The sequence below is a fragment of the Malaclemys terrapin genome, chromosome 7 (assembly GCF_027887155.1).
Source record: "Malaclemys terrapin pileata isolate rMalTer1 chromosome 7, rMalTer1.hap1, whole genome shotgun sequence".
Classification (NCBI taxonomy): Eukaryota; Metazoa; Chordata; order Testudines; family Emydidae; genus Malaclemys; species Malaclemys terrapin.
In genome coordinates this window covers 93,922,289-93,944,282 of record NC_071511.1, presented here as the reverse complement: position 1 = coordinate 93,944,282, position 21,994 = coordinate 93,922,289, and the positions used below count along the sequence as shown (strand labels likewise).

The window sequence follows — 21,994 nt, the reverse complement described above, 5'->3', positions numbered from 1 at the left end:
CAATCAGTACAGAATTAAAGCATTTCTACTGTGCCTTTACATAACTATGTGCCCCAGAGAGCCAAATGAGAATGCCCTTCAGAACTCCTATTCCCATTAGCGCTATTGATCTACTGGAGTCATCTATTTATATGCCACTTTCAACAGCATTTGTGGCAAAGTACAGCAACTAGTGTTTTCCACAATCATTTTTATTGCTTTTGCCAAATAATCTTTAGCTAATGTGAACATGAAGGCAGGGTTTTTTAGAAACCTCCTTTCTATAACTGGCTGCTGTCTCCTTAGATTTTTATGCTACTTTGTATTTTGCAGATGAGTCTCTCTGCCACTGGTACAGTATCTCAGTGCATTTTAGCAGTTATCCTGAAGTTTTACTGTGTTTATCTTGCACAGCTGAATTCTCCTCCTGTTTCAGGAGTAGTGCAGTGGAATGCAGTGGAAAAGACCCGTGGCCACCCAGATCAGAGGTTTTTGTGCTGAGGTCCCTATATGGTTCTGCTAGACTGAGAGATGGATTTGAAGTTTGTCTCTGCTCCTTGTTTGGGAAGCTAGTGGGAGGGGAACAGGCCAAGGGTCTATATAACCAGCAGTTTTCAGCTTCACAGTGTACCGTCCCAGAGCAGCTATCCACAGCCAAGCACTCTCAGGGTAAGTGGCACTGAACCAACAGTTTGACAGATTTCAGGAGGACTTTTATTAACAAAGAAAAAGCAGAAAGTGTTCAGGAGGATGTATTATTCTTCTGTAACTTGTCATGTATTTCATATTAAAATTGCACTGATAAACATTCCAATCATTTTATATTTTATTGCCTTTTTATTTAAGATATTTTAAAGTCTTGGAAAAAGTTTAGTTCTACCAAGTCATTTCACCTGTCTCATCAGCAGTAAAATAATATTAAGAGGTATATTTAAAATATTTACATGATTGGAATTGTGACAGAGTTCCTATTTAAACACACTGGGCCAAATTCACCCTGGTATATCTGCTTTGGATTCAATGGATTAAATTGGCCCACTGGATCTAGCTGTAGGATGGGATTCAGTTTACGGTTTCTCATGGATGTGTCTTAGTGCTGTAGACTTCCTGTACATTGGCATGCTGGGTTAGAAAAGATTATTGGAAACATGCTTTTAAATTAGCTAAATATGTGAAAGATGGTGCTATTGGTGTCTAGCATGATATGATGATGGTGATGTCTATTTACACAGAAAACTACCCATAGTGTAAAACACCAAGCATTCTATATAAGGAATGGATTACAGATAGAATGTTTCTTAGGAGTTTGAAATCTTTTATCAGTCTTGTGTGGGAGGGTTCTGGGATCAGTTTTCTCTCTTTCTCTGAACAGAAAGTATGCAGCAACAAGGTGGGTAGCAACTAAATCCATGCTTTAATCACCTGAGATGTGTAGTGCATATTTACCTTTTCCAGAATGTTGTGTTGATTGCTACTGTAGAATGTTACTGCCACACTCCATGGCAGTCCTGAGCTGTAAATCAGTGTTTGGCAGCAGAGAGTCCTGCCTGAAATCATTCAGCTTTGATTTCTTCAACTTTGGTGCTTTATTACTAAATATGGTTTTCATTTAGAGTCCACTAAGCTCAGAAATGTAGCATTTCCTTCTCCCTTCCCCCAAGTGATTTTTGGCACAGTACTAGTTTGCATTGGTTTGAGCAAACCCCTGACCTCGAACTCTGTTCCAAAAGCAGACTTTTGAGAGTCTATTTCCTAATTAGGAAATGATTTGTTCCAAACTGGGCTGTTCATGCATGGTAGATAAGTCGTACTCCATTAAGTGAATGCTTAAACATAAATAGCTCTTGCCCCTAAGAAATGGACAATTGTGTACAACTATAAAACTCCTCCTTTTTTCCCCAATACATAAAACCTAGAACATTTCAAGTTAGCATTTATGTATCAACTTTTCTTCTGGCAGCCAGCATCTATTCAGCATACAGTATCTGAACTGGGCAGTGTCTCCTGGATTCCTTTTCTGCACAGTGGCAGCACAAATCGCATTTTGGGAGAATTTTCCATTTTTCACTCTTTAGCCTGTTCTGCTATTGAGGGCCAACCAACATAGACTCAACTTCACCTCAGCAATGCATCACTTCAACCTGACTCCCACCTTTCCTACATTTCTAACACCCCCGTTTCGGAATTTCTTAATGAGTGTGTGCAGTCAGCGGTGTCTCTTTTCGTCCTTGTCTCACTTAGCCCTCAACACATTTTTGAAACATTTAATTCCACATGTAGGCCTTTGCAAGCCAAACAGTGGGTCCAGAGCTATTCAGAGGATTCTCCCTAACAATATGAATTGCTGACAAACGTGTCTCTGCAGCTCTGCACAATACTTGTTTCTCTCATTGATTTCATTCAAAATACTTCAAAGCATTTTATGTGTCACTTTCCTTTCAACATCATTTTAGAAAGGGAACTAATTTCAGTGGTATTTACTCCATCTGGGAACCATGGCAAAATAAACATGGATAGTAGCAGAGAGTGATCTTTTAGACGACTTTGAAATGAAGCTGCAGTGTGTTTTGTGGCTGTTTTAGATGAAGATGCTGTCTATGATTTCCAACTTTAATTTCAAGGAAGGACATCTTCGCTGGAGCACTAGAATACTGTTAGGAAAGGGGTTTGATTAGCATAATCACTTTCTCTTTTTAAACAAACAATTGTGTGTATGAAATGAGTTGTCCATCTTAGCCCTGTTTCTAGTTTCCACAACAAAAATGCCACTATTATAATGGTTCCCATCTGACAACATTGTTGGTAAACTCAAAGAAGCCCATGGCAAGTTACCCTCTCACCCTTAGAAGTGTTCATCCATGGCAGGGGTTTGGCCTGGCGATGTGTAGCACTGGGAAACTTGCACTGCCCCTTCCTGTACTGTACCTTTTATCTCTAGAGCTGTCAGTCGAGCACCTTTTTTGAACACTGAATGTATACACTAAAATATAAATATATGTACCATCCTCAAGCCATTAAAACTCCATCTCTCCTAGATCAGACTTCCTGTACTTCAGGGGGAATTCCACTGAATAACATTGAATTCCTGGGGGTTGTTTTGTTTTTGTTTTAAACACCTCCCCTTCCTGCAGGGCAAGTGGAATATGAGGCTCCTGCACTCTGAGATTAACACTCTCTTTTGAATCCTTACATTGTCTATTAATAACGTTCTTGTTTCTACTGGATGTCATGCGTATCCTGACTGTGGCAGGTCCACTTCATGCAGCAGCCCCTGCATTTTGCCTGCAGAATTGTTCCATTGACTGTGTGTTGTTTTTGTAGGGCTCTTTTTGTCCGAAAGGCCTGCGGACGTTGACATAGAAGATGTGTGAGGAAGAGGACAGCACTGCCCTGGTTTGTGACAATGGATCAGGACTTTGTAAGGCTGGCTTTGCTGGGGATGATGCTCCAAGAGCAGTTTTCCCTTCCATTGTGGGTCGTCCCAGGCACCAGGTGAATAATCAGTTCAATTATTCAAGCACAGCATGGGGGTAAAACAGAATGTATTAGAGATAGTACTGACTCAGCTCCTTAAATATCAACACCATTTCCTGGAGCACCCAGCTCTTCCCTGAAAGTACTCACCAGCCCCAGTCCTGATTAGTTTGATCTGGTGAAACCACAGAGCCAGGTGTTTTAGTTGCAAGTCATTAATTTGTATGATATTTCCAGATAAAATAAGACCATGCAGGCCCTGCAGGTGTACATGCCTGAGTTAGCTCTGATCAGTTGTCTGGCGGAGAAGTCCTTTTCCCGAAAGTTTTCAATATCTCCTCCTTTTCCCCTTGGCTCTGGATCACTCTGTCATTGGGCCCACCGTCTTCTCTGCTTTCCTGTGGTTAAAAAAAATTAGCTGTTTGTACAAATGTTGACCACTCTAAAAGCTGGTTGAAAACACAGCCAAAAACAAAAAAACAGTTAAAACAAAATGTCCAAAAAATGTTGCCATTTTTTTCACTGAAATTTAAAAACTTCTGATTTTTTTTTCACCCAGCTTTCCTAGTAACCTTGTTCTGCTTTCTTTACTTGCCAGAAAGAATTTCATAAGCTTGGAGGCGGGGGATAGGGGTGATTAGTTCCCAGATAAGTATTTTACAACATAACATATGACAGGCTGTATCGTGTGTGCTAAGGCATTTTTCATCTGAATGCTATAGAATTTACACAGCTTATGAGCCACATCCTTAGCAGAACAAGCTAGGGCAAGCGGCAAGCAGTTCCTGTGGTGCTGAGGCACCTAGCTCACACCCTGCTGGGCTGGCTGCTGGGACTGGGGGCTTTAGGATCTGCTCCAATCAAGGATCCCTGTGCAATGGGAATCCTCCGGTGGCTAGGTAAATTAGCTTTAGGGTAATTTAGGACTAGGGACCTGAACCACAGCCCACTGAAGACAATTGTGAGGCTCCCATTGATTTCAGGAGGCTTTGGATCAGGTCCTAGTATTGTAACACTGTAAGGAGAGTAAAGCTTCCCTAATGTAGCCCATGATCTGACCTTGTAGCTGAAAGTGTTCACTCTCTTCCTGGTCTGCTTTTGTAACTATGAAAGAAGCTAACAGCATGGCATTTGAATTACATCTGTTCTGTGTCCGAGACAGATTAGCTAGATTAGACAGATTAGCTAGGGTAAAACAAAGTGGCAGCTACTACCCATTTTGAATCTTTTTATGCTTATTATACTGGACAATTCATTGCATGTGCTGTTGGGTACCTTGTAATGGTTTAAGTGCCCGGTCTCATGGAGAGGATGGACGAGACGCTCCAAAGCGAAGTGCCTGAGACTTCCACAGCATGAGCAAGAGGATGCTGCTGTGCCCTCAGAGGATCCCCCACCCCTGGGGCAAGTTTACAAAGAATTCCTTTTTTCCATTTCCTTTTCTTTTCTAAAGCGAGGCTGCATAGCGACCATGCAAATAGCGGTTGGCACTGTAAGCTCTTTGTGAAAGGGACCCAATATACCTCTATGTTTGTACGGCACTTAGAACAACAGGGCCCAGATCCAGCTTGAGACCTCTGGGCACGAGCATACTGCAAATAATAAATAGTAATTCAAATGCCATTTTCTATAGCCAGTGTACTGATTATATTCATTGCTCAAAAACAGATTAGTCATAATGAAAATAAGTGCTTGCATGCAATTGAATGCAGCTATTTAGAATCATCCACATCCTGGATCAGCTCTCAGACTGTCTCACAGAGCTACAGACATCATAGATCACAAGATCAAAGTAATCAGTCTTCAAGATAGATCAGTCTGAAAAACAGAAGGGTTGGAGTATGTAATTATCAGGCTCTGACAAGAACACAATATAGTTAAGGCAGCCAACTGTGTTTACATTTTCAAAATTGCCAACATTTTTAATAGCTAGTGATAGCTGTTCTTCCACTCTGGAAAATACAGACAGGCCCTTGGGTAAATTTGAAAAATATAGTGTTCATTATTTACCACTAAATGGCACTATTCAGAGTTTTTTCCCTCCAGATTTGTATTTGGTTTAGTGATAGTTTCTTCCATGACTACTACTTATGGATTGAATTATTATTTAAAAGCCCATCTTTAATTTCTCTACATTGTATTGATGATTTTTATATTAGGCTTGTGTTGCTTACTCTACATACTTAATTATAATAAGAACATGAACTCCAGAGCTTTATAATATTGTAAGTAAACTAACAATGTAATTTTTGCATTAAAGATAAAAGTAATACTCCCAAGATTAGTAGACAATGAATGTTTTGTAAACTTGCTAGCAGTAAAAATTGCATACATTTATTTTACAGTTAGTATTCTGATTGCTTCTTACCACCTCTCACTGAGATAGTCACATTCTTTATGTAATTTATTAGGGCGTGATGGTGGGTATGGGTCAAAAAGACAGCTACGTAGGGGACGAAGCTCAAAGCAAGAGAGGTATCCTGACCTTGAAATACCCCATAGAACATGGTATCATCACAAACTGGGATGACATGGAGAAGGTATTTAAACATTTTGTTTACTTATGTCACCAATAGACATAATTACTTGGGTGCAATAGCAAAAGATTACAAAGTAATTTGAAGGTTGAAGTGTCATGTTATCCAGTAGTATTGTATTTTATTTATGAATATTGGAGCTGATCTAGTAATAATTAACATCTATGCAGCACCCCAGAGCAAATCAGTGTTAGTTATTATTTTACTCTCCAAGATGATGTGTACACCTAGCTAGTTACTGTAAGGTATGTGAATATTATACCCATTTTGTAGATGGAGAAGCTGAGTCAGAGAGGTTGACTTGGGTAAGGCCAGGTGTGTCCCGATCCTACAAAGCATTTAAACTCACCCATGACTTTGAAGTCAGTGGGACTACTCATGTGAGCAATGTTATGCATATGCTTAGCAGGACCGGGGCCCTAAGGAGTCAATTGCAGAGCCACCATTCAAATCCAAGACTTAGTGCCTCTAGAACCAGGTCTGTTGCCACAGACTGTTGAAACTTATCTATAAGATGTTGATGATGTAGCTATTTAAAGTAATTCTACAGAACTAGAGCAGTTCGGAACTGTGCAAGCAGTACAACACATCACAAAAGTGCTCTGGCCTAGACAGAAGTTTTCCTATTGGCTTTAACAGCAGAAGGATCAGCGCTTTAGCAAGATAATGGCACTTCCCCAGTCCAAAGGCTCTAAGTGTAAACTGATCTGTGATCACCAATGTTTTGAAAACAATTTATATTGTATATAATATCCGATATAACGCAACCCGATATAACATGAATTCAGATATAACGCGGTAAAGCAGCACTCCGGGGGGTGGGGAGGGTTGCGCACTCTGGCGGATCAAAGCAAGTTCGATATAACACGGTTTCACCTGTAACGCAGTAAGATTTTTTTGGCTCCTGAGGACAGCGTTATATCGGGGTAGAGGTGTATATATACATATAAAATTCAATACAAAGAAACAATGTAGAAGATGTTACTGTTCATCAGAATGTTAACTCCTTTACTGCAGCTGACTTGGCCCAAGGTTTTGTATTTGGGAAGAATGAAAGTTAATAGTGGGAAGACAATAGATACAGTATTTTTATTTATTTATTTATTTTTTAACTGAATCTGCGTGGAATAAAAGCAAATTGCTTGTGGGGCTAGTCACGAATTCTTAGGAAACAATTGACCTCAGAGAAATTCTACAAACAAGAACAGGATGTATTCACCCATGAAATCTAGTCTTCTCCATCTAGGAAATAGTTTTCAGTAGCCCTGTTATCTACTGAACGGTATTACAGAGCCATGCAGATGTTATAGATAGAGGCCAACGCCAAAGACACATTGAGGAATATTGGGAAACTGGATTTAATCGCAAGACTATTGTAACTCCGATCTTTGCTGATAGAACTTTTGAGGAGTCTGCCCCAGGTCTGAAGGGCCAAATTCATTGGATCCTAAGGTGTGTCCTATTTTACCAATGTTGCTCATTAGAAAGAGTCACAAAATTATTGTAGCAAAGAACAGTGTGTATACACAAAAACTGATCATTGCCTGTATGGATACCACTTTTATTATAGTTTATTCCGCCTACAAAGAGTCACATTGCAGTCTCTAAGTTGTTCATGTAAATCTATTTTCATGGACCTTTTCCCTTGCCATCTGGAGTGAGAGGTTTTCTTTCCTTCTCTAAATGGACAGATGGCTAGTGTGAAAAAAAATAATTAATCCAAACAGAACTGTGATCCAAGTTGTTTCAGTGGATGCTGTTTCACTGTACATTTTTCTCCAAATCAAAAACAATATAAAGGTCTTTATCTGCTTTTTGAAGCTCAATGTGTTTATTTTGTATTAACTTAGGAGTCCCAAAACTGATTTACAATAAGCAAAACATTATTAGTGGTAAAACCTGAAGTAGGTTGCAGATGCTGATCATTTAGCTTTCCACTATGAATTCAGTCATGTCCATCTGGGATAACTGCACGTCAGATATTGTTGGCCAATTTCTGGTGCTAGAAGCACTTGTAGCTGTGGGGCATGGTATGTGGCTGGAAGTAACTGCAATGCTTATGGACTGTTGGTTGCTGATGTTTCTTCATGTTGCCTTTTCTTATTGTCTCCAGATCTGGCATCATTCTTTTTACAATGAGCTGCGTGTTGCCCCTGAAGAGCACCCTACTCTGCTTACTGAGGCTCCATTGAATCCAAAAGCCAACCGAGAGAAAATGACCCAGGTAAGCATACCAGTATCTGAATACAGTATGATCATTACTGGCTATTTAGAAAGGTCAGCGCTTCCCTTCTATGCAGAGCAAATGACAGATGGGGGTGCCAGGTAAATTAAGAGACAAGTAACAAAGGATACATTTTCATACCTAGAGAATCACATGAACAGAGATCACCCACATCAAAGCTTCCCAGTAAGTCAATTAAATTAATGAAATAATGTTTAACCTTATAGGAGCAAGAGCATTCAGGATGAAGGTATTATTGTACTCATTATCTGCTGTGCTAAAACTCCAGTAAAACCTAGTCACTTTTGGGTTACTATGTACCACAGGTCATACAAATTTAGAAATTGTAGTTAGGTGTTGAATATAAAGTAGCAGCCAGAGCTCTGAATTTCTATCCTTTGCCCTGGTTAAGTTAGATTTCCTAACCATATTTTTTAAACGCTATAATATGGTGAAAGGACCAAGACCCAAACCCCTTTCTGACACTGTAATGGCATTGAGACACTTCCTCTGAAAAAAGAAGAACAGGAGTACTTGTGGCACCTTAGAGACTAACAAATTTATTAGAGCATAAGCTTTCGTGGACTATAGCCCACTTCTTCGGATGCATACCGAAGTGGTTAGTCTCTAAGGTGCCACAAGTACTCCTGTTCTTCTTTTTGCGGATACAGACTAACACGGCTGCTACTCTGAAACTTCCTCTGAAATCATTTCAATCTCTGTGGATTCTGTATGATTTTTATATGATCATTACAATTACTCACAACAATTGTACATCATATGTTATTGATATTCATGATAATAAAATAGTTATGGATGGGAGGGCAGACAAAGTGGCTAGTTGTCAAATTGTTTGTACTATTGTTGAAACTGTGTTGGTCCCAGGATATTAGAGAGACGAGGTGGGTGAGGTAATGTCTTTTATTGGACCAACTTCTGTTGGTGAAAGAGACAAGCTTTTCAAACACTTTCAAAAGCTTGTCTCTTTCACCAACAGAAGTTCGTCCAATAAAAGTTGTCAAATTTACATTTCTGTAGTTTAAACTTTTTTTTTTAAGGTCATTGAACTAGCGTATACAAGTTGCCACATTTCAGCTTTTAAATCTTTTTTTTTTAAATGAAAGTCTATTTTTAAAAAGAGTAATGGCTTTTTTTCCATTCAAAATTCTGATCTCAGCTATTTGATGGAAATAAAATACTATAAGTGATGCTGTGTGTGTGTGTGTGTGTGTGTGTGTGTGTGTGTGTGTGTGTGTGTGTGTGTGAGAGAGAGAGAGAGAGAGAGAAAATGCACACATGAACAAATCCAGAATAGTTGGTGTTCTAGCCTACATGTTTAGAATTTAGATAGAATACCCCTTGATTTTCTCCCCACTGCTTGCCAATAATCTGTACTAAACCCCCCTTTCCCCCTCTCTAACGAGTTACTTATTGTTTGTAATTTTAAAAAATAAATGCCTATAGCTACAGTGATTTGCTATTGTTACATTTCAGATAATGTTTGAGACCTTCAATGTACCAGCCATGTATGTAGCTATTCAGGCTGTTCTGTCCCTCTATGCTTCTGGACGTACCACAGGTATGTGACTTTGGGATTTTGGGGAAGGGAAAATGTGAAATTTAAACAGTTTTTAAAACATGGAATCTGAGGTCAACTGACATCTGTACTCCTTTCTCAAAGGGATTGTACTAGACTCTGGTGATGGTGTCACCCACAATGTGCCAATCTATGAAGGCTACGCCCTGCCCCATGCCATCATGCGTCTGGACCTGGCTGGCCGAGACTTAACCGACTACCTCATGAAAATTCTCACTGAACGTGGCTATTCCTTTGTGACTACTGGTAAGGACAATAATAAATGAGAAGATTTGCTTAATGTGTAAAATTTGTGATAGCTTTAAAAGATCAGTGGTTGTTCTTAGAGCTGCAGCAGAAGCATAAAGAAATTGAGCAGAATATAAAATACCCACTGAGCATTACTGAGAGAGGATTTATTTTCACAAGTTGTTTGGAAAAGCTCCTAGGGTAATTGGTTAAAATGCATGAATCTTTAACTCCCATTCTAAAGTCTGAGTCCTGCCAACAGCTGAACGTGAAATTGTCCGTGACATCAAGGAGAAGCTGTGTTATGTGGCCCTGGACTTTGAAAATGAGATGGCCACTGCTGCTTCTTCCTCTTCTCTGGAGAAGAGCTATGAGCTGCCTGATGGGCAGGTGATCACCATAGGTAATGAGCGTTTCCGCTGCCCCGAGACCCTGTTCCAACCTTCCTTCATTGGTAAGTTAATCAATTTCTTCTCTTGGTAAATTATGTTAATAGCTCATCCCTGTGCTCCTTTAATTCCTATCCATACCCTGCTCCACATTCGTTTACTTAGACTATAGCATATGGTGCCTGTAGATGCATATGTTCTAGTATATATTTTCAGTTAATATGGGTCTATATTATAACAGCACCATTCATGTAAAGGAGTTTAATGTCAAGTCACAGTTCATTAGCTAAGTAATAAACACTTTCAAAATAAAAACAAAAACTACTCATTCCTGTTCTCCTAAATAGAGATGAGCATCATTTCATATATTGTACAGTCAGCTATTGTGCTTTAATAGCCTTGGACCAACAAGTCCATTAGTAGACAAAGCTGATGCATGTTAAGGATCCAAAATTAATGCTTTTAAAAAAACATTGAAGGGTCTAATTCAGATCTGGCTTAAGTGGGTGAACTATCACTGGGGTCCTAGCCACCAGAGCAGCTCAGAATTTGGCCTGAAGATTTTATTTCTGCTTTGTCAGGATCATTGTTCATTGATCATTGCTTCCCTGGGACCCCTGTATACTTCCTATAAAACCATAGACACCACTGGAAATTCAAAATTCACTTCTGTTTTCCTTCTGTATCGTAGGACCATTAAATGAAAGCTGCAAATACCTGCACTTCTGACCCTTCCTGGTCTCTCCAAATGTCAGGTTTAAATCTCTCTTGGGGTGGAATCATGGGATTCTTCCACTCTCAGAACAGGCTCTGGGCTGTGCTCCCCAGTGATCAGCTGTGATTACCTCCGCAGATGTGACTTATGTTCAGCACCTGCTAATCTGCTCTCTCCAGGAGCAATGACAGTGGTACCCAGTAACCAAGCAGCCTCCTTAAAGCAAAGTAGTATTTATTTAGGTCAAAACCATTTAAGAAAAACTAGGTCTTTCAGCAGTAGCCAGACTTGATGAATATCTTGCTTACCAGGTATCTATCCATCTTCCACATGGGGATCCCGGTCTTAGCTTCCTATAGACCCCCTAAGACCCATAGGGGCTGGATTACATAGTCTGTTCCCTTTACTCACAAAAAAATTTCACTCCCCTTTGGTTCAAGGAGAATCCATTTAAAAAGCTGTTCATTCTTTTGATTACCCTCCTTCCCAGAGAACAAGCTATTTCATTGTTTATAGAGCTTTGATATGTATGTTCCCCCACATTGGCAAAATTGGGGTGTAACTTTGGGTTGGAGACAGGAGGTAGGCCACTGTATTGTAATTTCCCTCCAAGTGTTTGCTAGGAAATGGTAAGTTGCGTATATTGTGTTGCTTCCCTGCTTCTTTTTCTCATACCCCCTATTAAGGTGGATCAATACATTCATACAGGAAAGTCTTATAATCCAATATACAATAATTTCACCTCACTGAATCAGGTCATACAGTGTTAAGAAAATTATTACATCTCCATATTCTTTGTATGCTGCTCATCATCTTAGATTGTAAACTCTTTGGGGCAGGGATCTTCTCACACCTATTTTTACAGCACCTTGCACAATGGGTCCTGATCTTTATCATGGCCTCTAGATGCTACTGTAATATAAATATTGAACAATCATAATTTGCTTTGACTGTATTTGTCCCCTTTTGTGTATGCTTTTCATAACTACCATAGAACAATTAGTTTATTGGCAAGAGGTTTAGGCACAGAGCAGATTTTAAGCAAAATTGGAGAATGCTTTTGGAAAGTGAGTACTGAATTTGTAAATACAAAGATTCACACAGGAAACCCGGTGGTAAGAATTACTCATCCCATCAGGAGACAGAAATAGTAAAGTAATATAACCATGTATTTAAAAAATAGCCAAGGAAGGCTGTACTTCCTCCCAGAGGTGTTCTTGAACTAGGAAGTGTCACTATTGTACTTTCAATGTGCTAGTAGATGAAAGAAAAATGTCACTTTAATTCTTATGTACATTGGCTGCCTAAACCGGAGTATATTTGGTGTCTGTGCCTTAGGTTAGCACCATGTCATGCTAGTGAACAGATTTGAGCATAGGTTGTCACAAAACCAAATGGAATCACCTGTAAGTCTTGTGAGAGGGCAGGATTCCCAACCAGCAATAATAGTGTTACACACCTAACGTTCCTAGGACATACGTAGGGTTTTTTTAAAACAAACAATTTCAGTAAAGCTGTAAGGAATTCTTGTAGTCTGTTTGAAATTGGATGGAAAAGTCTAATGGAGACTCTACTCCTCTTTCATTCCAGACCCTTTGGTTTCTTGTTTGAAACAATTATACAAGCAGTTTGTGCCCCAAATAACTTCTGACTTATGGCCTGGTCTATACCTAAAAATTAGATCAGCCTAGCTACATCACTCAGGGCTGTGAAAAATTTCACACTCTGTGTGACCTAGGCAGGTTGACCTAACCCCCACTGTAGATGCAGCTGGCTTGACAGAAGAATTCTTCTGTCGACCTAGCTACCACCTCAAAAAGATGGATTAACTACATCAGTGGACAAACCTCTTCCGTTCACATGAAAGTGTCTACATTACGGCACCAGAGCTGCAACGCTGTAGCTGTGCTGCTGTAGCATAGACATATTCTATGGGTTTGGCTACACTTGCGAGTTACTGCACAATAAAGGAGCCCCTGGTGCCCTAGCTCACTGCCCGTCCACACTGGCAAGGCACGTAGAGTGCTCTGACTCCACGGCTACAGCGCTGCTGGTACTCCACCTCAGTGAATGGAATAACGTTTGCTGTGCCTTGGCTACAACACCCGGGCGTCAGTGTGAACGAGGTGTTGCATTACTGCGCTCTGATCGGCCTCCAGAAACATCCCATAATCCCCTTAAATCAAGTGGCCATCTTGTCATTGTTTTGAATCACTGTAGGAATGCGGATATGCCCTTTGAAAGCTCCGTTTCTGACAGCCGGGAATACTGTGTGTGAGAGAGAGAGAGACTTACAAGACAGCATGCTGACATGCTCTCAGCCCCCCCAAAACCCACTCTCTCTCCCCCCACATACGCACAACACACTCCCTGTCACACTCCACCCCCCTTCCCCATTTAAAAAGCACGTTGCAGTCACTTGCATGCTGGGATAGCTGCCCATAATGCACTGCTCCCAATGCCGCTGCAAGTGCCGCAAATGTGGCCATGCCAGTGCGCTTGAAGCTGTCAGTGTGGACAGACTGCAGCGCTTTCCCTACTGTGCTCTCCGAAGGCGGGTTTAACTCACAGCGCTCTACATCTGCAAATGTAGCCATGCCCTAAGTAGTTTAGCTAGCAGCAGAATGACTCTGCACAAGCCTTGGAGACTGGTGCCTTCTAAACAGCAGCTTTTATTCATTTTACTTAATAGTTTTAAGACTACTTACTTACTTATTGCTTATTCTAAACCTTCTGCTATTTTTTCACAGGCATGGAGTCTGCTGGCATTCATGAAACTACTTACAACAGCATCATGAAGTGTGATATTGATATCAGAAAGGACCTTTATGCAAACAACGTCCTGTCTGGTGGTACTACAATGTACCCGGGTATTGCTGACCGAATGCAAAAGGAAATCACTGCTCTGGCTCCCAGCACTATGAAAATCAAGGTACAGCACAATTATTTGTAGGCAGATTTTTGCAAAAATGTGTGTATGGGCCAGAGGAGTTCAGCTCTTTCATGTGCATGTTTTCTCAAGTAATCACTAATACATACGCTGCTTGCTAGCAAAAGGCCAGTTTTGCCACCCTGATTCATGATGAGCTGTACCTTACTCTGGGCTAGACTGTAACTGTATAATCTGCCCTGAGTAAGGGGTGGCAGGTAACTGCATTGCCCCAGAAGAAGAGCAGATAATGAATTGTGACTGAATCCCAGTTCCTCCCTTGTTCCCGGCATGGAGTAAGTTACATCAGCCCTTTCTGTGTAGGAGCGTACTCCCCCCGTGTGCCTGGCCAGGGACTGTCACGTACCAGATTGGGCTCTGTACAAAGCACAGCCTGAGGATGTGCAGCTGCCCTTTAAACCCAATAACCTGGTGGTTAGAACACTCCCCCAGGATGTGGGAGATCTAGGTTCAAATCCTCCTGCCTGATGTAGAGTAGGGACTTGAAACCAGGTCTTCCACCTCTCAAATAAGAGCCCTAACCACTGGGCGCTGGGATGTTCTGGGGTGAGTCTCTCTATCTCACCTGTTGAAGACGTTCCAATGACTAATTAAGGATTTTATACCAAGTGGAGCAGAGGCTGGAGCTGGGGTCTCCCACATCCCAGTGAGTGCCGTAAGCACCAGACTATTGAATCAATCTTGCTTTCTCGTCCAGTGGATATTTAAGTATTTTATACAAAGTGGGGCAGCTTCCACAGGCGGATTGAGACCCACCCAGCATACTCAATAGACCAGTAGGTAGAGCACTCCTCCGGGTGCAAGCCCCTGCTCTACAGAGTGGGGATTTAAAGCCAAGCTTCCCACACCCTAAGTGACTGCTCTAACCACAGGGCTATTGGGAGAGAGGCAAAAGCACCAGCTTTTTATCCGCCTTTGTTTTCCTTAAGAAAGGGCTGGCCTGGCTCAGGCACCTGACTCCAGGAGGGAGTTCACAGCTGAGAATCCTGACTGGAGGGAGGTGCCGTCCTCCTGTGCAGAGTTAGGCACCTAACCCTTTTGAGGGGCAGGGCTTAGGCAACACCCAGTTCCTCAGCATTTTGCACTGGCTAGCCTAGGCCATTCATTCTTCACATGCTGGATTCTATGAATCTCTTTGTTAGGGGATGAACTCTCCCCATGCAATGTACAGGGAGCCTGGGTGCCTAAGCCAGGGTTGTGAATTCCCATGGCGGCAGGGCACCTAACAGTTAGGTGCTGAAGTGATGAGCCTAAGTCCTCCTTGTGAATCCCACTCTCAGGAACTTCTGAAAATTTTACCCAAATTTAACATGTTTCCCACTAATGCCAGGAGTCTAAAGACTCAAAGACACAGCTATTGCTTTTCCTGGGCTTTGATCAGGCCCCTACTTAGGAGTGCTGGAAGTGTTCTAGAAGTGTGGGGCGGGGCCACCATTGCCCAAACTGTAGCCCTGCCCCCATTCCTTCCCTTCCCCCCAAGGTCCCGCCCCCACACTGTCTCTTCCCGAGGTCCTGCCCCCTGTTCACTCCTCTGCACCTCCTCACCGCCACTCACTCTTAAGGCCGGTAAAAAGTGATGGGGCCATGGCCTCCTTTCCCCCTCCTCCCATTCTGGTGCCCCTGCCCCTACTCCAAGCATTTTCCAATCTTTTCTTTCTACTGATCACTTTCGGAAAAAAAAGTTTCTCTCCTGTCACCCCAATCCCTCCATTCCTTGGCTCTTGAAATATCATATTCTCCATGCCATCAGGAAAGGGCTCCACAGACCACAGTGTGAGATCCACTGTCCATTCCTCTGCACTTGCAGGATTGTTCCTTAATATATTTCCAATCCATTAGCCAGTTTGTCATTAAATGTTTCAAGGATGGTAGCTTCCCCTGTTTCACTTGCAGTCACTGGTACTGCTTTGACGGGGAGGGTGCTCAAATTCTCAGTCTCAGCTAGGCTCAGACTATACACTGAGTGACTATGAAATATTGGACCATAGCTCACACGTCAGTGGCCTAATGAAATGTGAGGGATGCCACTGCAGCTTTTCCAAAGGGGTTCCATTAACATCAATATCATTGCTTAAGTCAGTTTGTCACCAAACATGTTTACCCCATAACACAAGGTGGTATTTTTCTTTACCAGATCATTGCTCCTCCCGAGCGTAAGTACTCCGTCTGGATTGGTGGCTCTATTCTTGCCTCCCTGTCCACCTTCCAACAGATGTGGATCAGCAAACAGGAGTATGACGAAGCTGGTCCATCCATTGTTCACCGCAAATGCTTTTAATCTGCTTATCTGTATATGTATTTTTCAGCACATTGCTGTGAATGTATTCAGGAATAAATACGTTCTTATAATTTCATTCCAAAATCTTTCAGAATAATGGCTCTAATTGGATACCATGTATTTTTTTGAATAAATAGTAAATATGTGTCTAGTAATTTCTTTTATTTTACAAAAGGGTGTGTGTGCTCTCTGGGAGGCTTCGGAACTGGTTTCATCTTCATTCAACAGTGGTAATGTCAGAATACACTTCAGTACCTGTCCCAGGCTTCTTCACATTTAGGCACCTAAATAGAAGAGCTGATTTTCAGAGATGCTGAGTAGCCCCAAATAGAGCTTGACAATTTGGTGTCATCACAACAAGTTGTAGCTGTTAGTATTATTGATTGATACACACAGGCTTTGTGTGGGGCTGACCCATTCTTTTAACATCAGTGGTGTGCGTGTGTGTCAGCCAATGCAGGGGCATTGCTCAGAAAGGTACTGTCAAGGTATTGTCTTCTCTACAGGAGCCAAGCAGCCTATTTCTGAAGTGTCTAAGCTGTGGCAATCAGGGTGAACTGGGGCTTCAATTCAGACCAGGTCACTAGGTGGCTGGACTGACTTCAGCAATATTATTTTAGTGCTGTGATTTTTGGCTACCTCTAGAACAACCAATATAGGTTAATCACCTAACATTTCCTTGGGATCACAATCAGAACAGCTAAAATGATTGATAGTTCTCGGTTTCCTTTTTGTGAATTTTATTTGCAGCTGATTTTTGACCATTGTTTTAGATAATGAAATAAATGTTTAACAATTTTATTCTCACTAGATCTGAGGAAGCTCAAGCCTGAGTCAATGAAAGTGCTGTCAGGAAAGTGCATATGCAGTGGTATTATAGCTGTGTCAGTCCCAGGCTATTAGTAAGACAAGGTGGGTGAGGTGTGGCTTTTATTGGCCCACCTTCTGTTGGGGAGCAAGAGAGCCTTCTAAGCTTATCAGAGCTTGTTTTCAGGTCAGTCCTCTGTGTAAGCTCACAAGCATGTCGCTCTCACCAACACAAGTTGGTCCAATAAAAGACAGTACCGCCGCAACGTTGTCTCTGGAAAGTACATACTGAGTTTGTCAGAGATTGGTGAATACATTTCTCAGCAATTTCCAGGGAGCAGCTATAACTGTGCCTTACAACGAAGTTGGGAACAATAACTACATAACACGCATCCCATCAAGGGCATGTCTTTCTTTGTTTTGTTTTTTTTGCAAAGACCATCTTTAGCCGAACAGATCCGTGGCATGCACTGAGTGACTGACTCTCTCTCTCTCTCTCTCTCATGGATTCAGATTACTTTTTATTTTTGCTACCCTACATGCCCTCTCCCTCACCTGACCCACTTGTTAGTCGCTGTAGCCTAAGAGGTGGAAATCTAAAAATCAAGACCTAGCTGGGACAGGGGCTGTCACTATGTGCACAATGGGCTCTGTCATAAGGCAGGCCATGCTGGATTCCCCCTTGGTGTGACACCACAGACAAGCATTTCCTTGATTTCCCCACACCTGGGGTATAAAGACCCTTAAATTACACGAGTGCCCCCTTTTGGAGGGTCTCACTGATTAATAGTGAGTCCATTTTACACGGTGGCTGGGAGACTGCAGCAGTCTTAATTCTGTCTGTCACACATGAGTCCACTGTGCTCCTCTCTCCAGGCTCTGCCCCATCTGGTGTCCCTTGACTCAAGCCTTTGCCCCAGGAGGAAGGTCTGTACGTGGGTAGAGGCCTTCATTGGAGTCAGGGATCTGTGGTGGACTGTCAATATCTGCTGTTCCCTGTGGCAGCATCTCTAAGCTTCCTGACACTGTCTAAGGGACAGGGGCGGCTCTATGTTTTTTGCTGCCCCAAGCATGGCAGGCAGGCAGCTTTCGGCGGTGCGCCTGTGGGAGGTCCGCCAGTGCCGCACCATCGGTGTCCCCACCGCCTAATTGCCGTGGGACAGCAGACCTCCCACAGGAATGCCGCCGAAAGCCACCTGGCTGCCGCCTACACAGCAACCGGCAGGCCTCCCCCTGCGGCTTGCCGCCCAGGAGCGTAGTTAGGGGGGAGCAGGGGGAGTGGCCGCTCCCCCACTGAGCATATTCACCAAAGGTGGAGCCTTGCCGCCGCTCCGGGGCTGGAGGGAACGCCCACGGGGAAAGCCCAGCACAGCCCAGCTCCCCGCCCTGAGACCCCATCCAGCTCACCTCTGCCTCCTCCCCTGAGCGCCATGTTCTGCTTCTCCCCTGCTCTGGCTCCCTACGCTTGTCCTGCAAAACTGATTGGCGGCAAGCCTGGGGGGGGGGAGGAGGGGGAACACGGCGTGCTGGGGAAGAGGCGGGGCAAGGGTGGGGATTTGGGGAGGAGACCAATAGGGGCAGGGAGGGGGCAGAGTTGGGCAGGGCAGAGATTTGGGAAGGGGTCCAATAGGGGCAGGGAGGGGGCGGAGTCAGGGCAGGGCAGGGTTGTTCTTCGGCAGCAGACCCTTGACTCGCTCCAGGTCTTTGGTGGCACATTGGTGGCAGGCCCTGCAGAGCCATCAAAGACCCGGTAGGGAACCGCCCAGTGAGTACAAGCCCCCTGCCCCCGCTCAGAACCCGCAACCCATCAACCCCTCCCCCCCTTGTCCCCTAACCACTCCCTCCCGAGACCCTCAGGACTGCACCCTCTACCCAACCCCCCCCTTCCCCATCCCCTGACCGCCCGCCCTAGAACCTCCGCCCCCTCCAACCGCTCCCTGTCCCTTATCCAACCCCTCCTCCCAGCCCGGCCCGGCCCAGCCCCGCCCCCTTACCATGCTGCTCAGGGCAGTGTGTATGGCTGCTGCACGGCCCACTGGAGCTTGCAGCCCCACCCCCTTACCATGCTGTTCAAAGTGGCAGGAGCTGCCGAGCTGCCCAGGAGTGGACCAGAGCACTGGCGGCGCGGCACGCTGAGGCTCTGCGAGAGGGGGGAAGGCAGGGGAGCCTCCCCAGCTGGGAGCTCAGGTGGGCCGGATGTGGCCCACGGGCCGGCGTAACACACAAAAACCTCCCTCTCCCAATTGTCCACCCCTTTAACAACCGGTTCTAAACCAGCTTCTAAACTTAACAACTGGTTTAGGCGAACCGGCTCCAGCTCACCACTGGATACTGCCTGTGGAAGGCCAGGGTTATAGAACACCATTGTTGAAAAATCTGTTGCACAGAAAATACCTGATGACAAGGACCTAGACCTCAGCAGCACTGTACATGTTTTACCAGCGTTGTTGTTTGAAGCTCACTTTATTGTTGTATCATATTATTCAGATACATGTACAGCTTTTGTTTTAATTCACTGTGAACTCTGTCTTGACAAAACAAAATAACTTGAAAATGGCAAGAGCAATAAATATCAAACCATTAAATCTAAAATGTATAAATATAAAACATCAGTAATTGCTGAAAAACATCATTGGAAAATCCGGCAGCCATTTTTCTACTTGGGGCATCTGTTTGGTAGGCCATTTATCTTCCATCAGCATCACCTCAGATCCAGCACAATTATTTTTGTTTCTGTCCCAACTACATGTTTACAGGTCTGTAAAAGAAATCAACCCATTATTCACTGACAGCAGCCAATGAAGGTAATATATCATTTGAATGTCAGGCAAAATTGCATGAGCACCAGGTCCAGTTCCAAACCAAATCATAAAAGAGCTATTTCATATCCTGTATGTTCTTTCTGCTTTCTTCTCGGTGACAGCTACAAAAAAGTTACTTCAGTTTTCCCAGTACTTTCTAAGGTGCTGAGTAACAGCTCTGGATACCAACACTCTCCATTTAGCAATAGAACAGTAAGCCATTGGCAGTGGCACTGCACGTTCTCTCATACTACTCTGCCAATGTTCCTCACCCCTGACCAGCTCTACCGCCATGGCAAAACGGGTAGTTCTGACGTTATTTGTATTCACATGGTGATGCCTTTGCTGAAACTGCTAATAAGGGTCAACCAGTGTTGTCAGTATGGTTTTGGAGGCTTGCTGTATCCACAGACCTAAAACCCACAAATCGTTTCATATAGGCCACAAGCACCCATTAGATGGCAGCCACTTTTGTTCACTACCAAACTGGGCTGGACTCCAATGAGATATGTGGTTTGGGGCTTCCTCTTAAGTTTTGAGCCTGTTTTATTTAGGCACAAGTTTTATTGGCTCCCAGGTTTGCCTGTTAACATGTACAGGGTTAACTTTGCAAGCATGGACTGAAAGTTTAACAGAAAAGTGACTATAGCTGCAAAACTGGCCATGTGTTCTTTAAAGAGAACAGTGCTGAAGGGTTAGATTTTTGCCACAGGCTATCACTCTTATGCTCTCAGTTCTGTATCTGACTAGGCTGCCTAGCTTGGCTGGATATGCAGGGAAAAGGGGGAGCTGGGTGCTCACTATTCCTCATCTGGGACAGGTGGGCAGAGCCTAAACTATACTCCCGCCCCAGTAATGCACCAGCCAGCCAAACTGAGCTAGTTTCAGATATATCAGAATTTTCAGCTGATATAAGGTCAGCTGCCATTTGCTACTCCGATGGGGGAAGCAGAGACAGACCTGTGCCTTTTGGGGGGTATTTGAGGCAAAATGCCTCTGGAGTTTCCTCTTACCCCCTACAGTTCACTCAAGATTGTGCTTAAAGATATAATCTAGCCCTAAATGATTGAATATGTTTGAAACAGCCAAACACTGTTGGCCATAAACTGGCTTCAAAACATAACCATTATGTTCTGGTTCAAGAGAGTGTGACACTGGCAGACTAGGTGCCAGCTCATGCCATGGCCCCATAGGTCTCAGTGAACACTGACAAATGCATAGCAGTAAAGCAGTCTTGCTCACCTGTGTGTTAGTATGGTTAAAATATGTGTAGATTTAAAAAAAAAATGTGTTTAGGCTCTATGAAATGCGCGTAAGTAGCTGCCTGCATTCATCTCACACACACTATCTGTAGTCCATGTTTAAGGTAATATTTAAATGTTTGCTTTGTAACTATAGCAGCAATTGCAATGGAACTGCAAACCCCCATAGGCAGAAGAGAAGCATTAACAAGTGTGAAATACTAGTTCATCACAAGAGGTGTCATCTTCTGTCCCGCAAAAGGCAGCCCATAGCCACCAGCTGAACCATTGTGCAACATCGGTGGAGAAGAGCTTGTGGATTGCTCCCCTCTACACACATGAAGAGGAGGCATGCGTGAGCACAGCCCATCAGATTAAATTCTGGGGAAAGGGAATAAAATCCCTGTCAAGAAGAAGTTATCTTGATTCTGCTTGAACTATGAAGGGCAAAGATTTTTAATGTAAGCAAGAGTGGCCCAGTTCTTGGCCTGGATTAGCCCTAAACGACATAGCTTACAGCAGCTTTTCTTCCCCTTCTGGAACCTAAGATTAACTCATTTATGTGCATATGTTTACCTGCGTTAACCTTGTAAAAAACATTTCTTTTTCCTAGTTAATAAATATTTGGTTAATTTATTATAGGATTGGCTACACGCATCGTCTTTGGTATAGGATCATTAGTGCAGTTGACTTGGGATAACCTGAATGTTGTTATTTTTGGTGTAAGGGACCATCTCTCACAAAGGAAAGCTTACCTGAGTGGCAGGACAGATT

The 21,994-nt window shown here is 43.2% G+C and overlaps 2 protein-coding genes across 5 annotated transcripts in view; one reads left to right on the top strand and one right to left on the bottom strand.

The window, feature by feature from the left end:
* The first annotated feature begins 565 nt into the window (after nt 1–565).
* On the top strand, nt 566–16,522 carry ACTA2 (actin alpha 2, smooth muscle). 2 transcript variants are annotated; one of them, XM_054034060.1, is made up of 9 exons: nt 566–648; nt 3,301–3,471; nt 5,865–5,993; nt 8,104–8,214; nt 9,709–9,793; nt 9,896–10,057; nt 10,302–10,493; nt 13,894–14,075; nt 16,228–16,522. In XM_054034060.1, the coding sequence occupies exons 2-9, from the start codon at nt 3,343–3,345 to the stop codon at nt 16,369–16,371; spliced, it is 1,134 nt and encodes a 377-aa protein (XP_053890035.1). In that variant the 5' UTR covers nt 566–648; nt 3,301–3,342; the 3' UTR covers nt 16,372–16,522. The 2 variants fall into 2 exon arrangements, with proteins under 2 accessions (XP_053890035.1, XP_053890036.1); XM_054034061.1 differs by lacking the exon at nt 566–648 and adding an exon at nt 4,052–4,857 and having other exon boundaries at nt 3,411–3,471.
* A 3,100-nt stretch (nt 16,523–19,622) lies between these two features.
* STAMBPL1 (STAM binding protein like 1) overlaps nt 19,623–21,994 on the bottom strand; it is a 36,653-nt gene continuing 34,281 nt past the window's right edge. For all 3 annotated transcript variants that reach the window (XR_008445639.1, XM_054034230.1, XM_054034229.1), the window contains one exon: nt 19,623–19,936. Coding sequence is in view for 2 of the 3 variants with exons in the window: in XM_054034230.1 (XP_053890205.1) it covers nt 19,880–19,936 (57 nt within the window). In the remaining variant the exon portion in view is untranslated. The remainder of the gene's footprint in view (nt 19,937–21,994) is intronic.

What these genes read in the sequence shown, in the direction of transcription:
- ACTA2 (XM_054034060.1), top strand. Translation starts at nt 3,343, where the DNA reads ATGTGTGAGGAAGAGGACAGCACTGCCCTGGTTTGTGACAATGGATCA. An exon ending in TGGGTCGTCCCAGGCACCAG is followed by an intron (nt 3,472 to 5,864) that starts GTGAATAATCAG and finishes GTAATTTATTAG; the next exon opens with GGCGTGATGGTGGGTATGGG. An exon ending in ACCGAGAGAAAATGACCCAG is followed by an intron (nt 8,215 to 9,708) that starts GTAAGCATACCA and finishes GTTACATTTCAG; the next exon opens with ATAATGTTTGAGACCTTCAA.